This window comes from Diceros bicornis, chromosome 7, assembly GCF_020826845.1.
Source record: "Diceros bicornis minor isolate mBicDic1 chromosome 7, mDicBic1.mat.cur, whole genome shotgun sequence".
NCBI lineage: Eukaryota > Metazoa > Chordata > Mammalia > Perissodactyla > Rhinocerotidae > Diceros > Diceros bicornis.
This window is the reverse complement of record NC_080746.1, coordinates 55,117,355-55,143,861: the sequence shown is the minus strand read 5'-3', so window position 1 is coordinate 55,143,861 and position 26,507 is coordinate 55,117,355. Positions and strand designations below refer to the sequence as shown.

Sequence of the window (26,507 nt, the reverse complement as noted above, 5' to 3'; positions counted from 1 at the left end):
TACAAGTGATCATATTAAGCATCAGTTGGATGGTATAATTACAAGTACTTTAGCTGTTCAGAATTCAGAGAGATCACTTTAGATTGGCGTAGTTGAAAAAGGCTTAATGAAGGAGGTAGGACTTGCGTTGGGCAAGTTGTTAAAGAAGATGGGCAGACTTAAATGAATGGAGGGAAGGAATTAGCAGAAAAGCCACTTATAAATCCTGTACTAAGAAGTCACTGCTTTTCAGGCGGCATTCTTTAGCGTAGGCTAAGTATCAGCAGATAAGCATCCTTCTGGATCTAAAGCACTGTGCTAAGTTTGAAGAAGGCTGTAGAGATAGAGTCTTTGCCCGTCAAAAGCTGACAAGCGTTTGCAGCATTAGAAATGACCTCTGGCTGCTTCAGTAAGACCTTTGAGTTTAAGCTCAATTTAGATATAATTCCCTGTGTCTCAGCTTTGGAGCTGTTAAAGATCGTTTTATATGATGCTCGTTCAACAATTCTTCTGCTAGTGGATAGTAATATATAATAATAAGTAATGTTGTTATCAATTGACTGTTCCTGCAATGACTGTTGCAAATGACTGTTCCTGCAAACCAGGCACTCTTCCAAAGCATTTTGAATATATTATTTAGTTGACTCATTTAATCCTCACAACAACCCTGTGAATTAGGACCCGTTATCCTTTCTCATCTTACGAATGAGGAAACTGAGGCACAGAGAGGTTACAATAACTTGAAGGTGACACAGCCATCAAGTGGAAGAGCTAAGATTTGAACCGGGCAGAACTGTTTAGAGCCCCTTCTGTAACTATCACTCAGCACGGCCTCTCTTACAACTATGTTAGGAATAAAATGTTTTACACAAGGGATCATTTAGCGTCTTGTGATTCCAGAAGAGGAATCCTGTTGTTAGAACCCTCTCCTAGTTTTCTTCATTCCTTTCTGACTGCTGCTGCTTTTCTCATCTGCAGGCTCCTCTTCTTCCTCCCCATCATAACAAACGGGAGCTCCTCAAGGCTCCGTGCGAGGCCCTCTTTTCTCTCCTTTTATTCTTCATCCCGGCATGATCTTATCTACAGCCATCATTTTAGTTATCACCCACACTGAAATGAAGCGTAAGTGTAAATCTTCAGCCCAGATCTCTTGTTAACTATCAGACCTCTATTCAGATTGCCTCCTGGACATTTTCACAGCACATTCTACGTGCCCGTGTTTTTTTCTTCCTGTCTCCCACGCCAACCACCATAAGCCTTGTGATGTTCCAGTACTCTGTTTTCAGCAAATGGAATCTCCATCCATTCTTTTACACTGGCCAGGAAGCCAAGCATAATCCTTGGTTCCTCCCTTTCCCTCTCACCCCATATCCAGCCTTAGCAACCCCTGCTGATTTTCCCTAATATGTCCATTTGCCTATATCTATACATTTCCATTCTGGTCCAAGCCTCCATCATCTCCTAGCTATACTGCTGCACAGCCTGTGGTCCCCCAGCATCCACTCTGGGCCCCCTCCAGTCTGTTCTCCAACTTTAGCCGGAGTGCATGTTCCAAAATACAAATCAATCAATCAATTAATCTCTCTCTTTCTTTCTCCCCCACCCTACATGTATACACACACAGACCTAGCCTAAGACACTTTAATGACTTAGATAAAGAGAAAAACTCTAAACATGGCCTGTGGGCTTCTGCATAGTATAGACCTTGTTTTCCTCTCTAGCTTTACCTTCTACTATGCTACTCTTCACTTGATGACCTTTTGGATCCTCAAACATTGTTCTCTCTCTTGACATAGGGTCTTGGCATATGCTGTTCTTTTTGCCTGGAAGATGCTGTCATCCACCAAACTATTCTTCAGCTGGTGAAGAATTCTGCTAGCCCTTCGAATCTTGGCCTTTTTTGGGTCAGTTCTGTTACAAGCTTTCTTAGCTCATGTGCACTGCTGCATAGCATGTGTCAGAGATTGTCATTTTACACTTATGTCTTTCATTTTGTGACAGATGTGTGACCTCTCCCACTATGGTGTAAGCGCCACAACAGCAGGCACCTGGGCTTTTTTTTTCAATCATTACTGTAGCCCCAGAGTCTAGTGCACAGTGTCTAGTGCATGGTACATACTCAATAGATATTTGAATAAGGGAGTAAATCATTTACTTTGTTAATATGTTTGTTAATATGCATACAGTTTTATACTGCACCTTTTTCAGTAGTATAGAGGACTACAAAAGATAAGGGTCCCAAGACCTTATCTCCAGAGTCCCACAGTCTCTTACTAAGCAATGATTAAATGACGGCCAGCTGTAATTCAAGCACTTCTTCCAAAGGCCTCCAGCATCTCTGAAAATGGTGGCAGAGCTATCCATTTTTCTTTTAAAATAACAAACAACTGAATCCCCATGGTTTGGTTCATGTCAGAGCTTATTAGAAATGTGGTGGTAGTTCAGCCTCAGCAGTATCTTTCAAAGACTTAATTTCACAGATTCTATCGTTAGCCTCTGGAGTCTAAAGCTTCCTTTAGCTCTCTTTACAAATCTACTTTTTAAATTCTGAAAGTGTTCTCTGACCAAGGTTTTAATTTCCCTGTTGACTTCTTTCTGCGGCTGGGCTCTGTGAAATTGCTGTTCCTCTGGTTTCCCTGACAAAGGTGGAGTCGGGGTTTTTTTCTAGTTTTCAGCATAAACACTTTATTCCCATGTCTGAAGTGCTGTCCAGACACTCCAAGGTGTCCCCAGGTATCATCCCCGGCATCTCTTTCTGTTTTTACAGACCATTTTACGTCCTCATAATGTTTGTTGCCTGGCTATGATTTCTGTACATTATTTGTATGATAATTTCTTAAAGTGAAAACTGATAGGTGAAGTGGTTGACTTTGACCCCTCCTGGGACCTTTTTGTCTCCCTGGAGGATCACTCTCTATTCCCTGATCCCAGGGAGCTCAGCTTTGAGACTGAGCTGGCCTCCAGATGGGCTCCTGGCTGGGGGCACCCCCTCAGCTGTCCGCTGGCCTGTGCTGGACCCTCTCTTTTCCAAGCTGAGCCGAGTTGCCCAGGGCCATGGAGGCCTGATGACCAGGCCCTCACATCACGTAGCCTGGGGACATGAATTTCTTCAGCTTGCTTGTTTTATCCTTTGCCTGTGGAACTTTCTCTTTCACAAATTCATCTTTCCCACAGTACTCAGTTTAAATAAAATCTAAAGGCTCCCTTGTTCAGTTATACCTTTTTAAACTCTGTTTTTATTTAGTCAGACTTGGGCAGGAAACCTTCCAAGCTGAGCCCAGAGGAAAAGTGACCATTGGCACGGATTTCAGCCTATGCTTTTGGCCCAAGATTGTTTCTATTTTTATTTTGTTTCTCATTTCTGTTAGCATCCAGGGCAAAGATTAAGCACTTTCACTTATCTGGTAATGGTAAGAGGCCTTTAGATTGCTTGCCTGTGGCCGGAGACTGCATGCTTAAAACTATTAACCCCCAGCTTCCTCCTGGGAGATAAAATCTAGCTGTTAAATTTGGCTTTCTCTAAAGGAGGCTCTGTGCTTCTGCTTGATCACAGAGAGAGAGAAAGGAAAAAGATAAATCCCAACCTTTGCGGATTTTGAAAAAGAATAGTAGCCTAATTTACGGGGGTTGTTTTTTGGAAAAAACTAACTTTATGTCATAATTTCTTAGTTGCCAAAAGACGTAATTCTACCTCATCTTCGCCTTGGCAACCTGCTTTTGGCACTCTGTGCAGCCCTGTCGTTGCTCTGCATTATTTAAGCAGTAATCTTTAAGAAGGTGAGAAACTATTATTGCTTTTTAGCACAGTTGACGTGATATTGGCGCAGAGTAGTACCTAGAACTTCAAACATTTCTCATGGCCCTAGACCAACTTAAACACCTCCATGTAGAGGGCTCATTGCCATGAGGTCATAGCTTGCTACAGGGGGAGAAAGAAGAAGATCAAATGTTGTTTAAAAGTTTTGGGTTTTTTTCTTTTTAGGTATTCTTATTCCACCGAGTTATAGCTGTAGATTTTGGCCAGGATCCAGACAATCAAGATTTAGCATTTTGACCAGCTGTGATCTAGTAATGTTCCTCAGAGGAAACATTTTATAGGAGGGAAAGACACATATTTGAGCCTGTGAGTTGTACTCTTTTCTGATACTTTACAGTGTGAGACCTGGTTGTAGACAGATAAAACAAGCACAAGTGAGTTTGAAAAAGAATAGGAAAAAAATCTTTTCAAACAGCTAAAAATTCGCCCCATCTTCAAGAACTCTCTTGATATGCTAATCTTTACATTTTCCTTTATTTCATTTTTCCCTAAGTCTCCACATTTGTATCATTTCATGGCAGAATGTATTTCTTTTCATAATTGATGCTTAGAATGGATCAGCATTCCTGTAATAGCATAAGTCTTAGGAAATCAAAAAAGCCACACAAACTTAATATAGGCAAGAAGAGAAGAGAAGGAAAAGACACCAAGCCCTTGGCCTAAAAATTATTCTTCTGATTCTCACTCCTCCCTCAAATAAAAGTAAAGATCAAATGTAGGAGTTTGGGTGGCAAGTCCTAGGGGTTGGGAGAGAGAAGGGAATTGACATTGATTTGGTCAGACTGCCTTTGTTAAATCACTGCTAGTTGCTTTGTGACCTTGGCAAGTTACCTAACTTCTGTGCCTCAGTTTCTTCATCTGTAAAATGAAGATGGTGTTCATAAGATACTAAATAGAGATGTGAGGATTAAATGAGACCACGTATAAAGCTGTTAACAGAGTACTTACTCCATAGTACTTCGTAAATGTTAGTTGCTATTGTTTTATTATTATTAATAATTTATAGAGTACCTACTCATCATACCAAGAATTTTTCTTGAATATTTCATTTAATCCTTACTGCAACAACTATTAGGTAGATATACCCATTATACAGAAGAAGAAACAGAGGTTCAGAGCAGTGAAGTGCTTCACCAATCTCCCATATTTTATAATGGCGGAGCTACATGTGGAGTTCTGGAATGTTATATATGGGAGATGTGGAAATGGGAACGCATTTTCCACCAGTGCTTTCTTACTTTGTTTTCTCTCTCCCAATTCCTTTTCTGTAAAAGGAGGCTATAGCTTCAGGCAGTAAAACCAACAGGAGGAGGAAGAGGGGAGGGGAAAGTGGTGGGGGCAAGGATGGTGGAGTGGATTGAACTGGTCTCCCAGATTGGCTTCGTGGCAAGGTATTTGTATAATGGTTATAAAAATTCTGAACATGGTCCTCCTCATTTAGGTTGGGGAAATAGAGAAATTCTCCCTCTTACAAAAACTCTCTCCCCCTGAAGCTAAATTCATACAGAAAAATGATACATCAGGGGTTTAGGGACAATTGGAATGTATCTCAAAGGATTCTGGGAAGTATAGTCCCTAAATATTTGGTAGATCATGTAAATAGAGGCAGTTTGAGCATTTCAAAGCCTTCCCCACCCCATATTCTCAAGAAAAAAGAAAAAACTAGAATGATGTTTCACATTGAGCAGAATACCTCTTTTGATTGATTTAGTACTTTTTCTCCAAAACTCTTTTACACTTTTCTTAATTCTTTATCTGCTTCTTGCAGCTAGCTCCCTGATGTGCAGAAGTGGAGATGGGGGTGAGTGGGAAGAGTTCTGTTTGTTCCTGCTTTAAACACTATTCTGTGTAAAGGAAAACAGTAGAAGGAAGGAGATCTAGATTCTGTTCTTTCCTCTGCTACCCATTATCTTGTGTGTCTGTCCTAGACATTAATGTCTTTGAGCCTCAGTTACCCCTTCTGTAAATCGAGGATAACACATTTGGAATCCAAAGCCCTTAGAAACTAATAGAGCTACTACTGCCATCAGTATGTAAGCCAGGCATTCTGCCAAGGATTTGAAGTGCATTATTTTATTTAATCCTTACCATAGTCTAATGATCTGTTTTATGAAGGAAAAAACTGGAGCGCAGAGAAGATGAGTGACTGCCTACAGTCATGTAACTAATAAGTGGTGAGTTCAACCTTAAGTTGTAACTCCAAATAGACAGGGTCATGGTGGCAGAGCTAGGAGGAGAATCCAGGTCTCTGAGCATCCTTTCTCATCACCACCACTATCTCCAAATATAGCTGAAGAGATAACAAAATGTAACTGACTGTAATAAATAAGGACTCACAGAATAACAAAGAAATTCATCACCTTAATTTAGAGAAATCAGAGAAGACTTGATCCAAAGAAGCCAAATTTAAACCAGACTGTCCTCCTTGACCTCTAAACTCAGACCACTTGGCTTCTCCCTCATCATGCTATCGTTTGTGACCGTAGGATATCCTGTCTTACTTGTAGCAAAAAATTTATTATTTAGTAATTTAACAGTACCCAGTCTGGTTCAGTTATTCAGCAGCCTTTGCCGTGTTTCACTAAACTGTGGGCTAGTTAATTTGCGATTACACTATCTTTGGGTTTCAGCATTAAACCCCAGATGTCATGTTTCCAGGTTTCCAACTTGGACCTAAGCCAAGCTAGAAGAGACATCCACGCAAGGCAGATGGCTGATGAGGAGAACATGTGCAGTGAACTGGGGGACTCGGTCCAGTTCCTTAAACCTCAGGCTCTGCACCCCCAAATCTAGTGCCTTAGAACACATGGGGACCCTTGGCGGGAGTGGAGGATAAAGAAAAACTACCACATTTCCCACTACATCCACTCCTCCCCCAAAACACCCACATTTACTCTGGTTTTTTCAAAAAATAGAAATTCCCAGTAAGTTATTCATCACAACTTATAATGTACTAATTTCATTTGATAAGTAAATTGTCAACAGCCTTTAAAAATTGGTCATATAATTAGTAAATCTATGCATTCAACCTCCTCTTCTATCTAGATGAAATAGTCATGAAGCTGGACTGTAATCAGACAAAAAGAATCTTAAAACCTTCTGGGCATTCATTTTTGATCTATTATTTGCTTTTTAATTGCTACCTTTTTCTTTTTAGGCAATAGTGGAGGTAAATGCTCCTTTTTTTTTTTTTTTTTTAAGAATTTAGCTTGTACTAAAATTTATAATGAAAGTTCCTTCTGGAAACCTATTAAATATGAAAATCAAAATTATTTTGTTAAAAATCTATGCATTGTTTTTTTATACAGAGATGCTCACAGTAGTAAAATTTTGGAAATATCCTAAATCTATAAAACAAAGGGAAGGATTAAGTAAATTAGATATTCCATTCAATGGAGCAGCCATTTAGAATTGTTTACCAAGAGGTTTTAATAACATCCAACAACAGGATACAGAGTTGTATATATATATATATATATATATATATATATATATACACACACACACACCACAAACACAACTTCAGGTTTGTTTGTTTTTTAGTTAAGCACGTATACATAAAGTCAAAGTCTGAAAGGAAAATATCCAGAATTAATAGTGGTTATTTGATAGGTAACAGGCTTGTGAGTGATTTTAATTTGTTTATATGGTTTATATTTTTTGAGTTTTCCAGGGAGTATAAATTATTATAATAATTAAAAATGCATGTGTGTTTGTATATATTTTAATGTAATCATTCAACACTTCAGCTGCTTAGAGCTCAGCTATCTTAAAAATCTGGAACATTGCTAAGATCCTGGAAGTAATAAAAAAATTAATTTTGAGCCGCCAAAACTAATGTTACAAAACTCATGTAATAAAGCATATTATGCCCAGGACATCTGCTGGCCCATCACTCAAATCCTATCTACTCTTACTTTGCACACAATTCTCAGGACATCTGCTTTATAAGAACACAGCAAATTAGAAGCAAACATTAAAAAAAGAGAAGCCCCCACAGGCAAGATCACAGACACAGCCACGCTGACAGCGTGGCAGTGAGAGAGGGCGCAGAAAAGCTTACGTGCACACTGAGAGCCCTCAGAGTCAGGCCTGGAAACATGCCCTGAAAATCCTTTGGTCTCGTTATTACGTCATAGTTTAGTATCTTCACATTGATGGCCCACAGGTATCAAGGAAATACCTTTTTGTTCAGCTTACTCTTTTTAAGATTATAAGGAAGACTTTAATAATTTTTTGAAAGATTTCATTGCACATGGCTAAAAGTGGAAAAAAAGACAAAATGTGATTAAAGGGTAAACTTTAGGTATGTAGACTTCCTTATTGTCTATTCATAATAACTCATTTTCTTACTGTTCTTAAGAAGGAATATTTTACTGTTACTTGGGTTTTCCAAATTGTATCTGAAACTGGCATTACATGGGTTTTCATAGAAAGCCAAGGAAACTGGAGAAGAATATCATAAAATCAAGATGTCAGAAAATACCAAAGTCTCTACGTCTCAAAGCCTTAGAATCCATCCATTAAAATAGGAATAACACCTCAGAGCTTAGATATGGGTTGGGCAGGTTAAATGAGAAGGCCTGTAGAATGGCATGTAGCCTGATGCCCGGCATATCATTGGCACGTAGCAAATGTTAGTTGGATTTGAATATGAGTTTCCCATGTGGATGCAACAGACTGCGTGGGCTCTGGAGTCAGACGAATTTAGTTCAGTTGTGGGTTCTGCAACCCTGAACAAATCACATAACCCACCTGCCTGCCTACCTTTTCCACAGGGTCCATGTGAGTGTTCAACATTATTGATGTGCAGGAACATGGTACTTCCCTTCCCATTGTAGTTGTGGGGAGGGACGTCACACTTTATTACTTTTCTGCTGTGCAAAATTGAGGAGAGCTTTCAAGGAGTCTCAAAATCAAAAAGGGCTGCAAAATCCCTTTCCTCTTTTGTCATAACCACTGCTTGTTGTGCCCTGGCCTGTTCTCTTGCCCTGCCCTTTATCAGCCCCCCTGGAGCCCAGCAGAGAAGCAGAGCAATATGCCCAAGGGGTGGGGTGGGGGAGGGGTGGTGGCAGGGAGCAGGTCACCTCGTTCACCCTTCGTAGCTGTGAGTGGTTAAGCACCTGGCCTCTAGTCGCATGCTGGCAGTATCACCTTCAGTGTTCCAGGCTGGTTCACCTGGTGCTTCCCACCTCACCTGGGCTGGGGTTGCAACTGAAGGCCTGGCCCTTCTGCCTAGAATAGGCTGTCCGTGGGTGGTGCTGAGGCTCTGTTTTGGTTGGTAACCTAGGCCCCTTGCAAAATCATTTAGAGAGGGACACTGTCAGCAAGCGGTAGATTGAAAACAGCAAGGTTCGCAAAAATGTGTAGCTTACCCAATTACTGTGAGTTTTGACAATATATTAACTGAAAACCTAGATTAAAGCCAGCAGATTTTGCTCTGTTTTGTTTTGTTTTTCTTGAGAACTAAAAACAGTAATTTACTTGTCTACTTGCCTAGTTCTATATGCACCCTAGTGACCACCCCTAATTATGAAATCTCTCCTGGCACCAACACTTATAGCCAAGCAAGGGAGTCTGACAGGCCCACGGATTAGAAGCCTTGTGGTTGCGTTTTCTCAAGAAGAATGAGACCATAGGGATAATCCAGCATCAGAAAAACAATCTGAGAGAAGAGGGAGCAGGGAGCTGGTTAAAGGGCTGTGGACACAGGTAGAAGGAATCCTAAATCCTTTTTTTTTCAGGGCACTTATCACAGTTGTAATTTGAAAATGTATTATTTCAGTAATTACGGGTGTCTTTCTCTTGCAAGATTGGAAGCTCCTTAGAGGCAGGGCCTGCTCTATCTTGTTTCTATCTGTTTCTATCTGTTTTCCCCTCCCCAAGGTCTGGCACATGTAGTAGCTATTTGTTGGGTGGGTATAGTTTCAACTTGAGCCTCTACTCCTGCCTGGTAGTGGCCCTTTTGCAAGCCACTTCTCTGTGTGTGTTTCCTCATCTGAAGAACACAAGTCAGATGGATCTTGTGTTTGCACCTCCCTCTGTCTCTGGACCCAGTCTGTTCATATCGTTGTATTGAAGCTGACTAGCTTCCAAACAAGTATAATATCAAGAACTGATCAGTACTCCAGGGGTGGCTTAACTAGCACAGTATATAACATGACCATCGTTTCTAGGGTATGGATACTCTATTTCCATTAACTAATTATTATTTCAGACTTAAGAATAATAATGTGTACCCTGCTTGCTTGACAAGGTTTTCGTGAGGACCAAGTGAAATGATGTATATGAAATTACTTCAGAAACTAAAAGGCTTTGTATAGCTAAACAATGATTATTATTGTTTACCCAAAAGTATCTTCCTGAGAAGTAACTCAGGATCAAAAGAAGACTAAGTATTGCAAAACAAGTGTGTGACTAGCCTTATAAAGGAGAAGTCATTTCCCAAGTTAATTTTTCATTAAAAAAGTATGTATATGTATGTATCTCCTTGGTCCTCTGTCTGCCAGTTCTCTGATGCAAAGTGATTAGCATTTGGGTATTGGACAAGCTATTGATGATTGAGTCGTGGGTCATGGGTTTTAGTCTAGCCTTGCCACTGCCTCACTGAAGTATCATGGGCAAGTCATTTAACTTCTCTGCCAAATGAGAATACCTGCTTTATGAAGATAAAATGAGAGTTGAATATTAAGAACAAGAATGAGGATATTGATAGCTCTTCACATATATGAAGTTGATTACATCCCTCGTATATTTTTCTTTCCAGACCCAATCCCTCCAGTTACTTCAACTCTTCCCCATATGACATGATTTCTATCCCTCATCCCACCCTGGGCACTCTCCTCTGGATATTTTTCAGTGTCTTGTATCTTTCTTGAAGGAAGCTCCCAAAGTTGAAGTCAGAATGCTTCATGTTGTTTCTTCCATTTGGACCCTACAATTAATACTAACATTGACTATTATCAATTTTTATTATCTCAAACCTAAATATACTGTTTCCTTTCTTTGAATCCAGAAGGCTTAAGCTAAGTTCTGAAGTTGAAAGTAACTTCTCTTTTTGTTTGTCTTCTAGCGACAGACACCACACCTCAAGTGCAATCCCTGTTCCAAAGAGACAAAGCTCCATATTTGGGGGCGCAGATATAGGCTTCTCTGGGGGGATCCCTTCACCAGACAAAGGACACCGAAGACGGGCCAGCTCAGAGAATGAGAGACTCCAGTACAGAACCCCTCCTCCCAGTTACAAGTCAGCATTAGCGCAGCCTGTGACCACCATCCCCTCCCTGGGAGAATCTGAGAGAAAGACAACGTCTCTGTCCTCCTCCCTCGATACCTCCTTGGACTTCTCCAAAGAAAACAAGAAAAAAGGAGTAGATTTGGGTGACAGCTTAAATGGAGGCCCTGTGAGTGCGAACACTAGCCAAGAGCAAGGAGAAGCCCTGTCTGGACACCCAGCTACTGTAAACGGCACTCTCTTACCCAGCGAGCAGGCGGGCTCCTCCAGCGTCCAGCTTCCAGGTGAGTTCCACCCGGTCTCGGAAGCCGAGCTCTGCTGTACTGTGGAGCAAGCCGAAGAGATCATCGGAATGGAAGCCACAGGTTTCACCTCAGGCGATCAGCTAGAAGCATTTAACTGCATCCCAGTGGACAATGCCGTGGCAGTGGAGTGTGACGAACAAGTTCTGGGAGAGTTCGAAGAGTTCTCTCGAAGGATCTACGCACTGAATGAAAACGTATCCAGCTTCCGCCGGCCGCGCAGGAGTTCTGATAAGTGAAGTGAGCAGACTGACTGTAGGACCAGGGCAGGGTCACTGCCTAAAATGAAGATACTGCTGCACTGGTTACCCTTTCTAATAATTATGACATAAAATGAATATTAATGGAGGATATTCCTCGGAAAAACAGACTCTGTGAATCGAGGAGGGACTCAGGATCATTGTGTATCAGTGGGCCCGACAAAGTTAGATTTTGCTTGCAGGATTTGCTTTTCAGGCCTGATGATTGTTTTAAGGCAAAAGTCACGCTCTAGCTTGAGTCACCTTATAGGTATTTGTCTGCTTTTTTATTTACACTTGTATGTTATCCTCAGAGGGAAGATGATAATATATAAATAATATAATGAACTCACCTTTAGTTTCTCCTAAGCATTTGCCCTCACCATAGTTTATAAAACTTTGGGAAAATTGAATATTCAGAAAAAGATTTCCACCATTTACTGAAGGATCTTTAGCCATCCGTTAGGTTGACGAATAAGAAGCACAATGGTCTCCTCATACCCAGAGCCATCTGCCCCTGCCCCTGCCCGCAGGCTCCACAGTCAACCTATAGATTCCACTGTTGCCCCATCTTCCCAGTGGATGGGTTGTGCATCCTGAAAACTGAGGACATCAGATTCACTGGTTCTTTATTGCAATAGCCATGACCTTCCACCTCCTCTAATCAGCCATACCCTTGAGATGTAGCCCTCAGATTAAATGAAAAACCTCACCTCTGGTGGATCCCAGGGAACCCTCCAGGACCCCAAGGTTACTACAGTCAGGTGGCATCCCAGCACCCTTTAGGGACCAAAGTTTTTATGTGGGCGGATGCTGCAGTCAAAAACTAGGCATGCTTTCTGGCAGTGCACTCACCAGACAAAAATCCCTATGTATAAATCCCATGTTAATTTATTAAATTTCATTTGAAAAGGAAGGCATTGTATATGGTGAAATATTTGTAGAGAGTCAGGCTGTCCAGTGTACAAACTGTAAGGCAGTTGAGATAGTTGGATTAAAAGACTAGATGAGGCATAGAATACTATTGGTATGTGTGCAATTGCATAAATATTAAATTATGTTTTTGAAGTCCAATTGTCATTCCTGGAGCTCACATTTTATTTGCTATTGCTTTATACTTTATATACCCAAGGACATTGCCTCAGGGTTGCAAGCTCTTTAAGGAAAATTTATCCATATATCCATGTATTGTATAGAAGAATAAAAATTGAGTTTACTTCACTTGACCTGATTTTTTTTTCCAGCTTTGAAATTCCTCCTGAACCTACATCTCCATATGTTACATCATGACAGGACTAGCCTGAACAAAAACCATGGCTGTATCTAAGCTAACGTTGTTGACTTGGTTTGCATTTACAGATTGTGTATAGCAACACACACACCTTCACAGGTGTCGTAGCTGTGTTTGTCCTACATAACAACTTAGTTCATAGGTTTCATCATCATTTTCATATTTTGACCAAGCACTCCTGGGTTCAATTTTAATTTATAGCTACATTGTGAAACGGAATAGTTCATGTTGTTATTTTCCATGTAAAGAGAACTCACAGAATCATTGCATGACAGAGCCAACCTGCAAACAATTAAAAGCTTTAACTTGAGCTGAAGAAATCCATATAAATTCCACATAAAGAGGTGAGACTCCTCCAAAACTGGCGCAGAAGCCATCTGTAGAGTCACAGCTGCTTTGCAGTGTGCTGTCATTCATTTTAGAATCAAAGAGGGTGGAGAGAGACACGGTCTTGGATATACATCAGACTGGTGTGTGGGGTCCTCCAATGGAGTAACATCTACCCCACCACCACCAAAAAAAGGTTTTTGAAGGACGATGTTAGTGTTGGAGAATGAGAGGAGAATCACATGTGGTTTGTGATTTCCCCCAATATGGGAGTGGACTTTGAACTTCATGCCAAACTCAAAGACAAGGTGCATTCAGCTGCAGGACCCCCAGCCTGGCTCCTGGCACCACCAAGCAGAGGGACCAGGTACAGAGCACCCATGGTTACACTGTTCATCTCAGGTTTCATGCAACCAGATATACCTCTGGGAATCTATCCATCAGTCTCGCATTTGTGGACTCCCTGATTCTCAGGGTCACAGCTCTTCACCCCCAGAGCATGGAGCCCTGCCTTTGAATGTGATTAGATTGCGCAGAACTGGTCAGTAGTTACCTACACATTTCCTTGGTCCACACTGTGTCCGATGATGTTATGCCTCAAGACACCACTTAGGTTTGGGTTTGTTTAGTTTGGGTTTTGTGTTTTCTTTTGAGTTTGTTTGATGTCTGCAGTTTCTGCCATGACCTGGATAGAACCTGCAGTATTACATGTCTCCAGGAGTAACTCTGTTCAACATTTTCCATTGCTACAGAATTAGTTTTGCCTCTGTTTCAAGTGGCCACGGCCAAATATGGGATGAGTTATTATCTCCTACTAATCTTTTTAATGAGTCTTGTAAATCACTAAAAAAACAAAATTGGCTTTGAGGATATAAGTTGAAATGAAAACTCACTACTATCCATTTCTGAACTGCTAAGAGCCCTTTCAGTTTTCATGTAGCCGAGACACTTTTACCAGCTGGCAAATGTTATCAAATGAATCTTTGATTGTGTTTTCTCTCTCCTCTTCCCGTTACCCACTTTAGAAATTCCAGAGATTTTTTCCCCCCTCAGAATATTAGTGTTGGACAATTGTATCCAGCTATATTTTTTTAGCAGTTCTAATGGTGCCCATTTATCCTGACCTAACCGGTTATTTAAATAATTTTTTAAACCACCACCAATAATAAATGGCATGTGAAACTGGTCTGCTGGTAATTGGAAGAAAACTCAGCATCTGTATTTATAAAATAAAATTGATTAGTATTTATTTTGAGAGTAAAAGTGTACATTATTTCCCTGCTATGTTTGAGTCCTGTCTTCTTCATTGTTTTAAATTTCATAGTGAAGCTGAGTTAACTATGAAAACCTTGTTCTCAAATAGCCAGCCATTCTGCTTTTATTGAGCTAGAGCACTCTCTCTGTTTCTCTCTCTCTGCCGGGGACTGGGCTAAACAAAGTTAATACAAAATTAATAAGCCTAAACCTCTGCCACGTACTCTGGCGTGGGGGGTGGCATAGATATCTTAACACTTAATTATAACTTGTGTGATAAATTCTATGATGGAGAGATGTATGGCCATGCTATGGAAGGCAGAGAAAGCTACTCTGATTCAAGGATCAGGAAAGGTTCATGGAAGTAATGCAGATGAAAGATGTGTAAGATTTCACATTACAGATGGAGAGAACTGCATGGACAAAGGCCCAGAGGCGAGGCAGGGCCTCAGGTGTGTTTGCAAAACAGCAAGGAGTTTGCTGTGCTTAGGGCTGAATGGATGTGAAGAAAGAGGAGAGGAGAAATTGAATTGCAGGCTGATGGAGAAGGACTTAAGATGCCTCGTGAAGAGATCTGGGTGTGTGGTACCCTTCCCGGGCTTTAAACTGAAGAGTAACTTGGTTAGATCTGAATTATGACTAGCAGCCAAGTTGAGGCTGGACTCTAATGATGCTTGCTTGAGTCTGTTTAATCTTTCTCTTTTTGTTTAGAAAAAAGAAATCTGTCTGAAAAAGAGGTGCATCCTTGTGTCCCTAACGTTTTCAGGGTAAATATTGAATAAGGAACTGGGTTTTTACTGTGTGGTACAAGGAGTGCGGCCAACATCTGTTCTTTAGAAGCTTCATGTCAGCTACTTTGAAGCCATGACTCTGGTCAAGTCATTGAACTTTTAAGGACCCCCGTTTTTTTGTTGTTGTTTTTTTTTTGTGAGGAAGATCAGCCCTGAGCTAACATCCATGCTAATCCTCCTCTTTTTGCTGAGGAAGACCGGCTCTGAGCTAACATCTATTGCCAATCCTCCTCCTTTTTTTTTTTTGTCCCCCAAAGCCCCAGTAGATAGTTGTATGTCGTAGTTGCACATCCTAGTTGCTGTATGTGGGACGCTGCCTCAGCATGGCCTGAGGCCGGAGAAGCGGTGCGTCAGTGCGCGCCCGGGATCCAACCCAGCCCGCCAGTAGTGGAGCACGCGCACTCAACCGCTAAGCCTCGGGGCCGGCCGAGGACCCCCGTTTTTTTAATCAGTAAAAAGTTGGAGAGAATTCTGCCCTTGCCATTCGGTTTGTATGGGGCCTACACCATCAACGTTGGCCCCCTTTTGTCCTGTGGGAGGCCGCTGCGTAGTGACGGACTTCTTAGCCCCATTCCCTGTTCCAGCCACTTAATCTCTCTGAATCTGGCTCCTAATCTGTGAAGTAGGGATAATACCCATCCACTCCCAGCGTTGGATAAAGTGTTAGAAGAGATGAATATTTTTATGAAAACACTTAACGATCTTTACAAAGCCCCATGCGTGCTGGGAGGAGTGTGTCATTCAGCAGGGTTTTCTTACATCATGTGTATCAGGCTTTGGTGGGACAATTGCGATACAGGTACTCGTTCTGTACACACTGAGGATGTCTCAGGGCTGAAACAGTTCTTTTGAAAAGTTAAGCTGTAAACAATGTCAGGTGTTGGAAGTGTTTTGGTGGGTGGCATGGACACAGTGTTAAGACATGGCCTATAAACCTAATTAGCTTAATTTTCATGTTTCTTAACACGTGGCAGATGAGCTTACTTAGGCCCACCTCATCCAAAATATTTTCTAACACGGCTTCTGGCTGCCTCACTGAATGCTGAATTGGTGCCCAGAGCTCTTAATTTTGCTCGAAGTAGATAGAAGCTTTCTTTCTCTTTTCTTTTTTTTTCTGTTTCTCCTAGCACATCTAATTACAGTTTTGTAGGTAGACAGCTCAGCCTTGTGGATTTTAAATGAATAAAAAATAAATGTCTATAAAATAAATCCACACTTTTTAGAGGCTGGCAGTATCAGCAATCCAGAAAAAGAACAGTCATGAATCTAGATAAAAATGAAGAAGATAGCCTGTTGGTGAAATAGCTGTAGCCGGCCAAGCCCAGGCACAGAACCACTACGAGGGAGAGAGTGGCAGGCTCGGATCTTTTTTTGTACAAAACACAATTCTAATGAGCTTCTCTCAGTCTCCGTTAAATTACAGGCAGCAAATTAGAAAGGAACAGAGGGTTGGACTGTACAGAAATAATGGATAACCTGGCTCTAAGAAGCACATATAAGCAGTCAGGAAGGAAGCAGTCTGGGCATCTTGAGTGAGGAGTCTTCAGCCTGACAGAAGAGCCAGTCAGGGGCATTCAGATCCCAGCCTGCTGCTCACTGGCTGTGTGACCCGGGCAAGGGGCTTGACTTCTCTGAGCCCATGTGCTCCTCTGAAAAGTGAAGTCAGTGGCTTGCTCAGGTTTTCCCTTGGGCCTGGACAGAGACTGCTCTTATCCTAGGAGCAAATGTGTATTCGTTTTTCAAAACCTGTCTCAGATGGCCTTGGGGCCCAGAGCACGGCAGGAAAGGAGAGGAGGCTCACCCGTCCCTCTGCCTGTTGTGAAGGACTTGGGGCTGAGCCGTTCAACGGCAGCCTGGGTTTCGTATGGAGCGGCACAGCTACGTCTACTCAAGAGCCTTGACACGAGGGTTTGAACAATATTTAACAAAAATTAATAAAACAGCCAGCTGAAAAAATTCAGCTTGGGTCTGACTTTTGCTGTTCCTAAGGATAGCCTTTTGTCATCAGAAAAAGGATAAATTAAGTTTAATAGGAAAATGCATAAAATATTTTAAGATAGTATATTATTCAAAATGGTTAGATAAGTTTTGCTGCTTTAAGGAATAGACTTGTCCTCTCAAAAATTTACTTGCAAAAACTTTTTTTAAAAATTCACTTACAGGAGGGGCCGGCCCTGTGGCTTAGCGGTTAAGTGCGCGCGCTCCGCTACTGGCGGCCCAGGCTGATGCAGGCGCGCACCGACGCACCACTTCTCCGGCCATGCTGAGGCCGCGTCCCACATACAGCAACTAGCAGGATGTGCAACTACGACATACAACTATCTACTGGGGCTTTGGGGAGAAAAAGGGGAAAAAAACAAAAAGGAGGAGGATTGGCAATAGATGTTAGCTCAGGGCCGGTCTGCCTCAGCAAAAAAAACAAAAAAATCACTTACAGGAGACACCTTATTCCTCGAAGAAACCAGCATCACTGTGTTTCCACAAATTTCCTGCCCTTCGGGTCAGGGACTCGGCCAGACTTTGTTATTGTGCTGTGAGGAGACCCCCGGCTACCTCGGCTACCTTAAGTGCAGGGGGTACATGACCTTTCACTCCTACAGCAGAGGTCTCTGGAGTTGCTGACCTCAGGGCCAGGCCCTTTGCTTCCAGAAGCCTGCCGGTCGCCTTGACTTCCCTGTCGCCAGCCCCACTAACCTTAGTGGTACCCGGTAGTTGCTCATGAAGTTAGAGGAGTGGGAGACTGAGGCAGAACATAAAACCAAGGGTTCTGTACCTCACACCTGGGTCTGTCTCTTGGTCCCCCGGGAGCCCTGTGATGGCCCAGTGTGCCCAGAGGCGGCATCAAAATCATCCGTGACCTTTAGAGGCAGAGCTCTCTGAGGATCAAAGGAGACCGTGGAGCTGGGCTTTTGTAAACAGTAGAAAGCGGTGCACGTTTATCACGGATTCTCAGTAAGCATCCTGAGTGGTAATGAGCCACCACCAGCTGGGAAGCCAGGGCCAGGGCAGAGTCTCCGCCCTGCCCTGCCCACATCTGCACTGGCCGCCTGCTTTCTCTCTCTGGTGATGCAGTGACCACTCAAACATGAGCAGTGTTTTCCTGTCCCAACCCCATCTCTTATGTGACAGCATTTGATGCTGAGGACAGCCCTGGGACGATGTGGGCAACGTGGTACCATCACCACTTGACCCAGCAGCCCACAAGAGGCTCCCAAGGGAGGGTGACCTGCCCAAGATCATGCAAATCTCGAGGCCACACGGGGCCAAACCAGGCCCTGACCTCTGCCCAGGGCCTCTTATGCACCCCAAGCCCTATCAAGGCCCCACAGCCCACTCCCTCTGCCCTGCCCGTCTGAACACCCCACCACCTACTGGCAGCTCTTCCCTGTTCAGCAGCCCCTCACTAAGGAGGAGGAGCACATCGGGAGGAGGTTTCAGCCCAGGGAGTGGAAAAACTTGGCGCCTCAGAGCATTGCAGTGTGGGACGGGGTGCAAATTTCCTGGTGGGGGGGAATGTATATTTGTAACTGTCAGAAATGTACTATAACTCAAAAGTCCATGAGGTCGGCCACGTAAATTGTGACTCAGACATACAAGATAGAGGGAGCCAAGGGGCGGGAAGGACTCATCTTTGCTGTATCTGACAGGTGGGTCATGGGGATTAAATGGAGGCAGGGTCACCAGCCAGGGTTATAAGCAGGAGAAGAGGACTTGCCAGGGACCTGCATTCATTCACTCATTGAACAACTGGTTACTGACCATCCTGCTCGCGTAGGGGAGCAGTGAGGACATAAGAAGACGGGGGCAGTGAGAGTGGACGGTGAGGAAGTAGAGAGAGCGAGTGTAGACGACCCTTGCGAGAAGTTTACCTGTAAAGAGATGGAGAAAAATAGGGTGGAAGCTGGAGGGGAACGTGAGGGAGGGGGAAGATTTCATATAAATACTAACGGGAAGGAGCCAGTAGCAGGGAGAAGGCGAATGTTCAGGAAGAAGACAGGGCGATGGAAGGAGCAAAGTCTCAGAAAAAATGGGAGAGATGGGGGAGGGGAGACCCTGGGCATGGTGGAGACATCACCTGGGTAAGAGGAGGACAGGAGGAAGGGCAGGGAGGGCAGGACTAATAGGGTGGGAGGCTGCCGGGTTTCCCACCTAGCCCCTGAGGAGAGATGGCCTGGGCCGGGGGCCTGATTGGAGTGACCGTCCCAGGGTACAGGCCAGGGCAGAAGGGGCACTGTGGGGGTGTCTGGGAGCTTCTGGGCCTTTTTGGAGGAGACTCCTGAGGTTTAGGGGAGAGGACTGGCTGGCTGCCCGGAGGTTCGCCATGGCTGGGCTTGCCACCTGGATTGCAGTCACCTCCTCCCCGGCTCCCTTCAGCCATTTTGCTTTCCCACTCACTCTCCACACTGCAGGCACAGTGACCTGTCCCAGACACAGCTCTAACCCTCTGAGAGCTGTTAAATAAAGGAAAGAATCAAAAATGTACTTACCTTTGCTGTATGTTGTACACGCTAGTCAACCAAATAGATGATGAGGAGAAGAAATATTCCAAGTAAAAGGATTTAGAAGGGATAATAGGGTTAGACTATCACCACTCTGCAACTTCTAATGAACTCATGCATCTAAGACAATGATCATCAATGGCTGCTAATATCACAAAAAGAGAGAAAACCAGACATTTTATGCCTCCTGATGGAAGAACACAACTCCCATGAGGTATTCTTGGCAAAAGCTTGACCCTAAGTATGATCAAACCTCTACCTGCGGTGTCCAATACAGTGGACACTAGCCACGTGTAACTATTAAGTAATTGAAAACTGGCTAGTCCAAACTGAGCTAATTGTGCAGTAAGTGTGAAATACACAATGAATTTCAGAGACATAGTACAAAAATACAATGTAAGTAATTTTATATTAATAATTCTCATGTGGATTGCATGTTGAAATGATAATATTTTGGATATATTGAATTAAGTAAAATATGTTATAATTAATTTCATCAGTTTCTTTTTACTTCTTAAACTGTGACGACTAGGAAATTTTAAATTGCACACGTGCCCTGCATTTGTGGCTCCCTTTGTATCACTATTGGACAGCACAGCCCTGCATCTAACTGCCAGTTTACAGGAAATTCAGAGGACAGATGAGCATGTTAACACCTGGAAATACCACCAGCAAAATCTAGACTGTGGGAAACTCCACAGGACAGCCAACCTCGTTTCTCCAATAAATATGTTGCAAAGAAAAATGGAAAGAAGGAGAAAGCTTATTAAAAAGAGACAGATCAATCAATCCCATTATGGACCTCGTTTGATTCCTCTAAACTAAACAAACTAAAAAAAAAAAGCATTAAATGACAATCAAAATGTAAACACTGACTAAATGTTTGATTATATTAAAGACTTGTTAATTTTAGGTGTAATTTTAATAGGAAACACTAGTATAATATGTTTCTTAAGGTCTTTATCTCTTAGAGATGCATACTGAAATATGTACAGATGAAATGCATATTTCTGGGGTTGGGGGTGGGGTATGTAGTGGGGTACAGATGAAACAGGATTGGCCATAGGTGACGGGTGATGGGCCACTGGGAGTCCATTACTCACCCGGAGCCTCCAGCCCACATCCTGCTCTCCGACCATGTAGATGCTTGTCATTCCCAGAATGCCCCTGCTCCTGCACCCCTCAGGGCCTCTGCCTCCATGGTGTCTCTGCCTAGAATGTCTTTTCCCCCAACCCACAGCAAACACCTGTTTGTCCTATAACCTATAAGCCAGAGTTCAGCAGCCTCCTTCCCCCCCCTTTTTTGTGTGTGAGAAAGATTGGCCCTGAGCTAACATTTGCCAATCCTCCTTTTTTTTTTTTTTTTTTTTGCTGAGGAAGACTGGCCCTGGGCTAACATACATGCCCATCTTCCTCCACTTTTTTATATGAGACGCCGCCACAGCATGGCTTGACAAGCAGTGCATCAGTGCATGCCCGGGATCCGAACCAGCAAACCCCAGGCTGCCACAGCAGAGCGCACACACTTAACCGCTTGCGCCACCGGGCCGACCCCTCCTTTCTCCTTTGAAGTCCTTCCTGCCTCTTCCTCGGTCTCCCTACCTTGTGCTCCCCCCACCACCTGGGAGTGCTTCCACCACAGCCCTTCCTACATTTTCTGCAAGTGTGTGTTTCCCTGTCTGTCCCCTCCAGTAGGCTGTGAGCTCACAGAGGGCAGGCACCTTGTTTAAGGCACAGCTAGTGCTCAGCAGAGTTTGCTAGGTCAGTGTCAGTGGGCTGAATGAGTGCCCTTTCTACAGATGAAGCAGTTGAGGCCCAGAGAAGTCAGTGCCATAGCCAAGTTCACACAGCGAAAACGTGACAGAGCTAGGACTTGAAACCAGAACCTTTGAGTCATTTCTCTGCGTTACATCTGAGTTCCTGCATTTCTCTGCATTATACGGTTCCCTGCATTCATTCATCCATTTAGCACTGATTGGCGCCCCCTCTTGGTCTGGCACTGGCTGAAGAAATCACGGGCCAGTGCTATGGAGAAAAACCACAGGTAGCCATGAGAGGATGACAGGGATCCGCTTTCCCCGGGGCTCTCAGGCAAGCCTCCTTTGGGGAAGTGAAATTTAAACAGATTTGAAGCCAGAGAGCCCACTCCAGGCCCAGGGAACAGCATACGCAAAGCCCTGGAGTAGAAAGCAGCACAGCACGTGTGAAGGACTCCAGGGTGGCCAGTGGGCTAGGGTGGAGTGAGGAGCACTGAGGCTGGACAGGTGGCCAGTGGCCAGCTTTCCTCGAACTGGGGTCCACAGACAGCACCCTCTCCCCTGTCCAGGGTTCTTTTCTTCCAATTGTATTTTGCCATGAAGTATTGATTTTTTTTAAACAGTAAAAGTACATCCTGACCCCTCTGGCTGGCCCCTGAGGACTCAGTTTCAGTGCTGGCCCTGCATTTGTGTGGACCATCCCGCTGGCACAAGGAGTACTACCGTCGGTGGCAGGTTTTACTATATAATCACAGCCCAGACGTGCAGAAATGGTACCTTATGTCCCCATAACTGTCCTCAACCAAGCTCATGACGGCCTTTTGCAGCTGGTTGCAGAAAACTCTTCATCCTGCCATTTCAAGGCAACTCAGTCATTTCTGGTTAAAACTTATCCTCTTTAAGGTAAGCGTCCAAATTCCCAAATCCTCCCCGACCCCACCCTTCACCCTTTCACCCCGGGTGAAAGGCTTCAGACAAGAGTCTCTCTGACCCGTCCATGGCGCGGCCCGTTTGAGTGTCTGGCGCTGGCCTCCACTGCCGAGGCCCTTCCACGGCTCTGGTCTCTGGTAACCCGTGTCGTTCTTCTCTAGATCCAGACCCTCTCAGCCCTGCTCGGCTCCCCTGGGGACGGACTCAGGCCTCCTGGCCACTTTCCCTCACTGCTCTGTGAAGCTGCCCTCAGGCCCCCTGCCTGGACTTCTCCCCTCTGCCAGTCGGCTGCCCGGGCACCCGAGGAACACGGAGCTTCTGTGAAGGCTCGCCTACGTCCTCCTGGCTGACCCTCATCCGTGACTGCCCCAAACCTGCCTCCTGTTTAGACCCCAGACAGGGGCAGGGCTAGGGGAGGAAGGGCCCCTCTCAAGACCACCAGTCTTTTGACTTTGGGGTCTAGCTTCGCCCCTTCCAAACAGTCCCTCCACCGTAGCTCTTCAAACTTTCACTTCCTTTTTTTTTTTTAAACATTCCCTTTATTATTATTATTATTATTTTTGAGGAAGATTGGCCCTGTGCTAACATCTGTTGCCAATCTTCCTCTTTTTCTTTTTTCTCCCCAAAGCCCGCGTACATAGTTGTGTTTCATAGTTGTAGAGTTGTGGCTCTTCTACGCCTCAGCAGGGCCTGATGAGCAGGGAGTATGTCCACGCCCAGGATCCGAACCGGGGAACCCGGGCTGCCAAAGCCAAATGCGTGAACTTAACCGCTTCGCCACCGGGCTGGCCCCTCACTTCCTTTTTAGAGGTGGGAAAACACTCCTACATCATCACCATCATCATCCTCTATGGCTTTTTTTTTTTTTTTCCCCATGGCTGTTCACTCAAACTTCTCCAGGCTCAGAGCTCTGTCTGGTCAGAACTCACAGATCCTTTTCTTGCCCCACAAAGCCTGGCCTCGCAATGAGAGCCTGACTTTGGAGACAGTCAGCACTGCAATTCCCTTTATTGTTTTGGACTGTATCCACTCTGCGCTGGAGGCAGTAAAATGGTGGGGCAAGCAAAGGGGTCAAAGGAGTGGGAAACAGCTCGCTGAATGCTGCACTGCTGTCACTGCCACTGAGCAGGGACGAGGGAGGCCGACTGCACAAAGAGTGAAGCGTTCCTGCTGAGTGAAGTCCAGATGATGTCAGCACCTGTGGCCCAAACAAAGGAACCCCAGAAGTCCAGAGGGAGAGAAATGGTGGGAGACGTGAGTTGTCAGTGGTGTGGGCACATTAAAGGCTAAAGAGCTTGCAATGTGGCAGGTAGCGCCAGAGTCACATGATGGAGGGGATTTAGTCTCAGCAAAACATCATCCATCACATTCGATGAATGTTGCTCATTGGGATTTGACTGGCTTTGTAGTGTTGTGTGGTTTTAATTTGTAGACTTGTGTTCGCTTTATGGTTGTAGGAGAGCTATAAACATTAGTTTGTACTTAGTTTTTTGTTTGTAAAATGTTCTTGAGAGTAAAAATGGAAGGGTGGGGCAGTCTATACTGAACAATTTTTCTTTGCAGTTGTTTACCGCACCCCCTAAACAAGACAGGATCCGGGGGAGATGTAGACAGTCTTTACTTTAGGGTTGGACCATACCTGCTCATCCCTGAGATAGGAGGGGGAGGCTCTACGAGGGGCTGCATTCACCACCCCAACCTTGGCCTTTGTTCTAGATCCTTGAGTACCCTCTAGGACCAACCCCTCTCTCCTAGGCCCTCTCCCCTCCCCACTATTTCTCTGGATGCCTTTAACTCCTGCTTCCCTCTCTCTATGGGTTCCACTTTTTCTTCCCCTCAGCCTCTGGAGGGCCTGGGCAGAACGAAGGGGCTCTGGATCCTGCTGGCAGAGCATCCACCAGACGGCCTGATCATTTGCAGTGCCAGATGGAGCCCCTCCGAGGGTCGTCATGCCAAAAGAGTTTCTGTCTCTTTCTTCCCTTTGGCCACATTCTCAAATGCCCCCTCTGTTTTCTGGCATAAGTGTGTGCCAGGATCCAGGAATGAGATGGAGAAGGAGAAGATCCTATGCTGGCACAGACTTGTTTAGGCAATATTATAAATAAAAACAAGTTTCCAACTTTAGGGGATCTATAGGAATTTTTAACCTTAGAAGAGTCTATACATTACTTTTTGCATGGTGTCACAGGTCTTACTACGGATTCTGTATGTTATCTTAAGTGCAATGGGAAATCTTTGAAGGGTCTTCAGCGTGGAGGGTGATATGCTCTAGTATATGTTTTAAAAAGAATGCAGTGGGAGATGATACTTCCTATAATGGTGGCTGTATGAAGTGACTACATGAACCTTCCTGCAATTAAAACTGAAATATGGACAAATAAAAAAAACAACAATCATTTAAAGGCCCTGGGAAGTGTCTCAAAACAGACAAAAGCCAGAGGAGAGTTTACTTTTGAAAAGTTGCAACTGCAAGAGGTAAGAATTGTGCTGGTGCTCCCAAACCCCCACGGCCATGGCAGGTGGAAACCACAGCCTTGCCACCTTAGGTTCCAGAGAGTAGAGTCTAGAGCTAGAAAAGCAACTGGAAATTTAAGGGGGGAAATCCTGGAAGTGAGAGAATTGCAGAAGCCCTAAGACCCAAAATATGAGCATAAACTCTGTTCAAATCTTTAGCCAAACGCTAGAGGGCCTGGTGAAAAAATAGGTGGGGACCAGGGAGGAAGCTACCCTTGAAAGACGGCTGCACTAGACTGAGAAGATATGAGAGTGTGCTGCTTTTAAAACACTGAGTGAATTTCCTAACTTGTGTGCAGTGCAAGTTGCAGAAAGCTAAAGCCTTGATGCCTTGAGGTGTCAGAGGACAGAGCCCAAGACTAGCAGAGCAGCTGGAAATTTAGGGGAGAATCCACAGAAATAAGGGAACCGCAGAAAAGTGAGCACCAAAATCTAAATGTAATCTGCCCAAATCCTTGGATGATTGCCAAATTACAGAGGTGCAGGGAGACCCTGGGGAGCTGGATAAAAGCAGCAGCTGGAAGCTGTAGGAACTGTGTAGAGATATCCGGGGCCGCACACTGTCGAGGAGACAGAGTTTGTAGTTTGAATCTAGGCAAATTAACTGGCCACCAGAATAAACACCAGCAATCATCAGAAGAGCACCACAAAACTCAGAATTACCCCAATGTCTAGTTTTCAGACTGCAAAGGAAAAGAAAATTGTGACCCATACTTAGGGGGAAAAAGGCAAACTAGCAACTGATTCTGAGTGGCACAGGTGTTGGATTTAGCAAACAAAGATTTCAAAGCATACGATAAAAGGAAAATATGTTCAAAGATTTAAAGGAAAAAGTGGTCTTAATGAGTGAAGAGAAAAGGAATCTCAACAGAGACATGGAAACTATATCTATATTTAAAAAAATCTAAATGGAAATTCCAAAGCTGAAAAGTACAATAATTGAAATGAAAAATTCACTGGTCAAGTTCAACAATAGATTGAAGATGGCAGGAAAAAAGAGTCACTGGCCCTGAAAGTAGATTAACAGGAATCACTTAATCTGAAGGGAGAAAAAAGATTGAAGACAAATGAACAGAGCCTTAGAGACCCGAGGGATAATATTAAGAGGTCCAAAATATGTGTAATTGGAGGGCCAGCAGGAGAGGAGAGAGAGATAAAAAGGCAGGAAAAGGTATCTGAATACCTGATGGCCAAAAACTTCCCAAATTTGGTGAAAAACTAACTTCAAGAGTTAAGAATCTCAATAAATCCCAAGCAGGAAAACACAAAGAAAACCGATTCTAGGCACATAGTAGTCAAACTAACGAAAGCCACAGATAAAGAGAAAATCTTGAAAAGAGCCAGAAAAAAAAAAGATACCTTGGATACAGGACAGTGATACAATTAACAGTTGATTTCTCATCAGAAACAAAGGAGGCCAGAAGATATTGGAACAACACACTCAAAGTGCTGAAAGAAATATCCATCCCCAATAATTCTATATTTAGCAAACTATCCTCCACAAAGGAAGGTGAAATAAGACATTTTAAGATAAATAAGCAAGCAGATAATTTATCACCAGAAGACCTTCATG

At 43.8% G+C, this 26,507-nt stretch overlaps 1 protein-coding gene across 1 annotated transcript in view; it reads left to right on the top strand.

Moving 5' to 3' along the window:
- The window catches only part of UVRAG (UV radiation resistance associated), a 286,261-nt gene extending 273,469 nt beyond the window's left edge, over positions 1-12,792 (top strand). The window contains exon 15 of the mRNA XM_058545581.1: positions 10,869-12,792. Within this exon, the coding sequence (XP_058401564.1) occupies positions 10,869-11,571 (703 nt within the window). The 3' untranslated portion in view covers positions 11,572-12,792. The remainder of the gene's footprint in view (positions 1-10,868) is intronic.
- Positions 12,793-26,507: the final 13,715 nt, after the last annotated feature.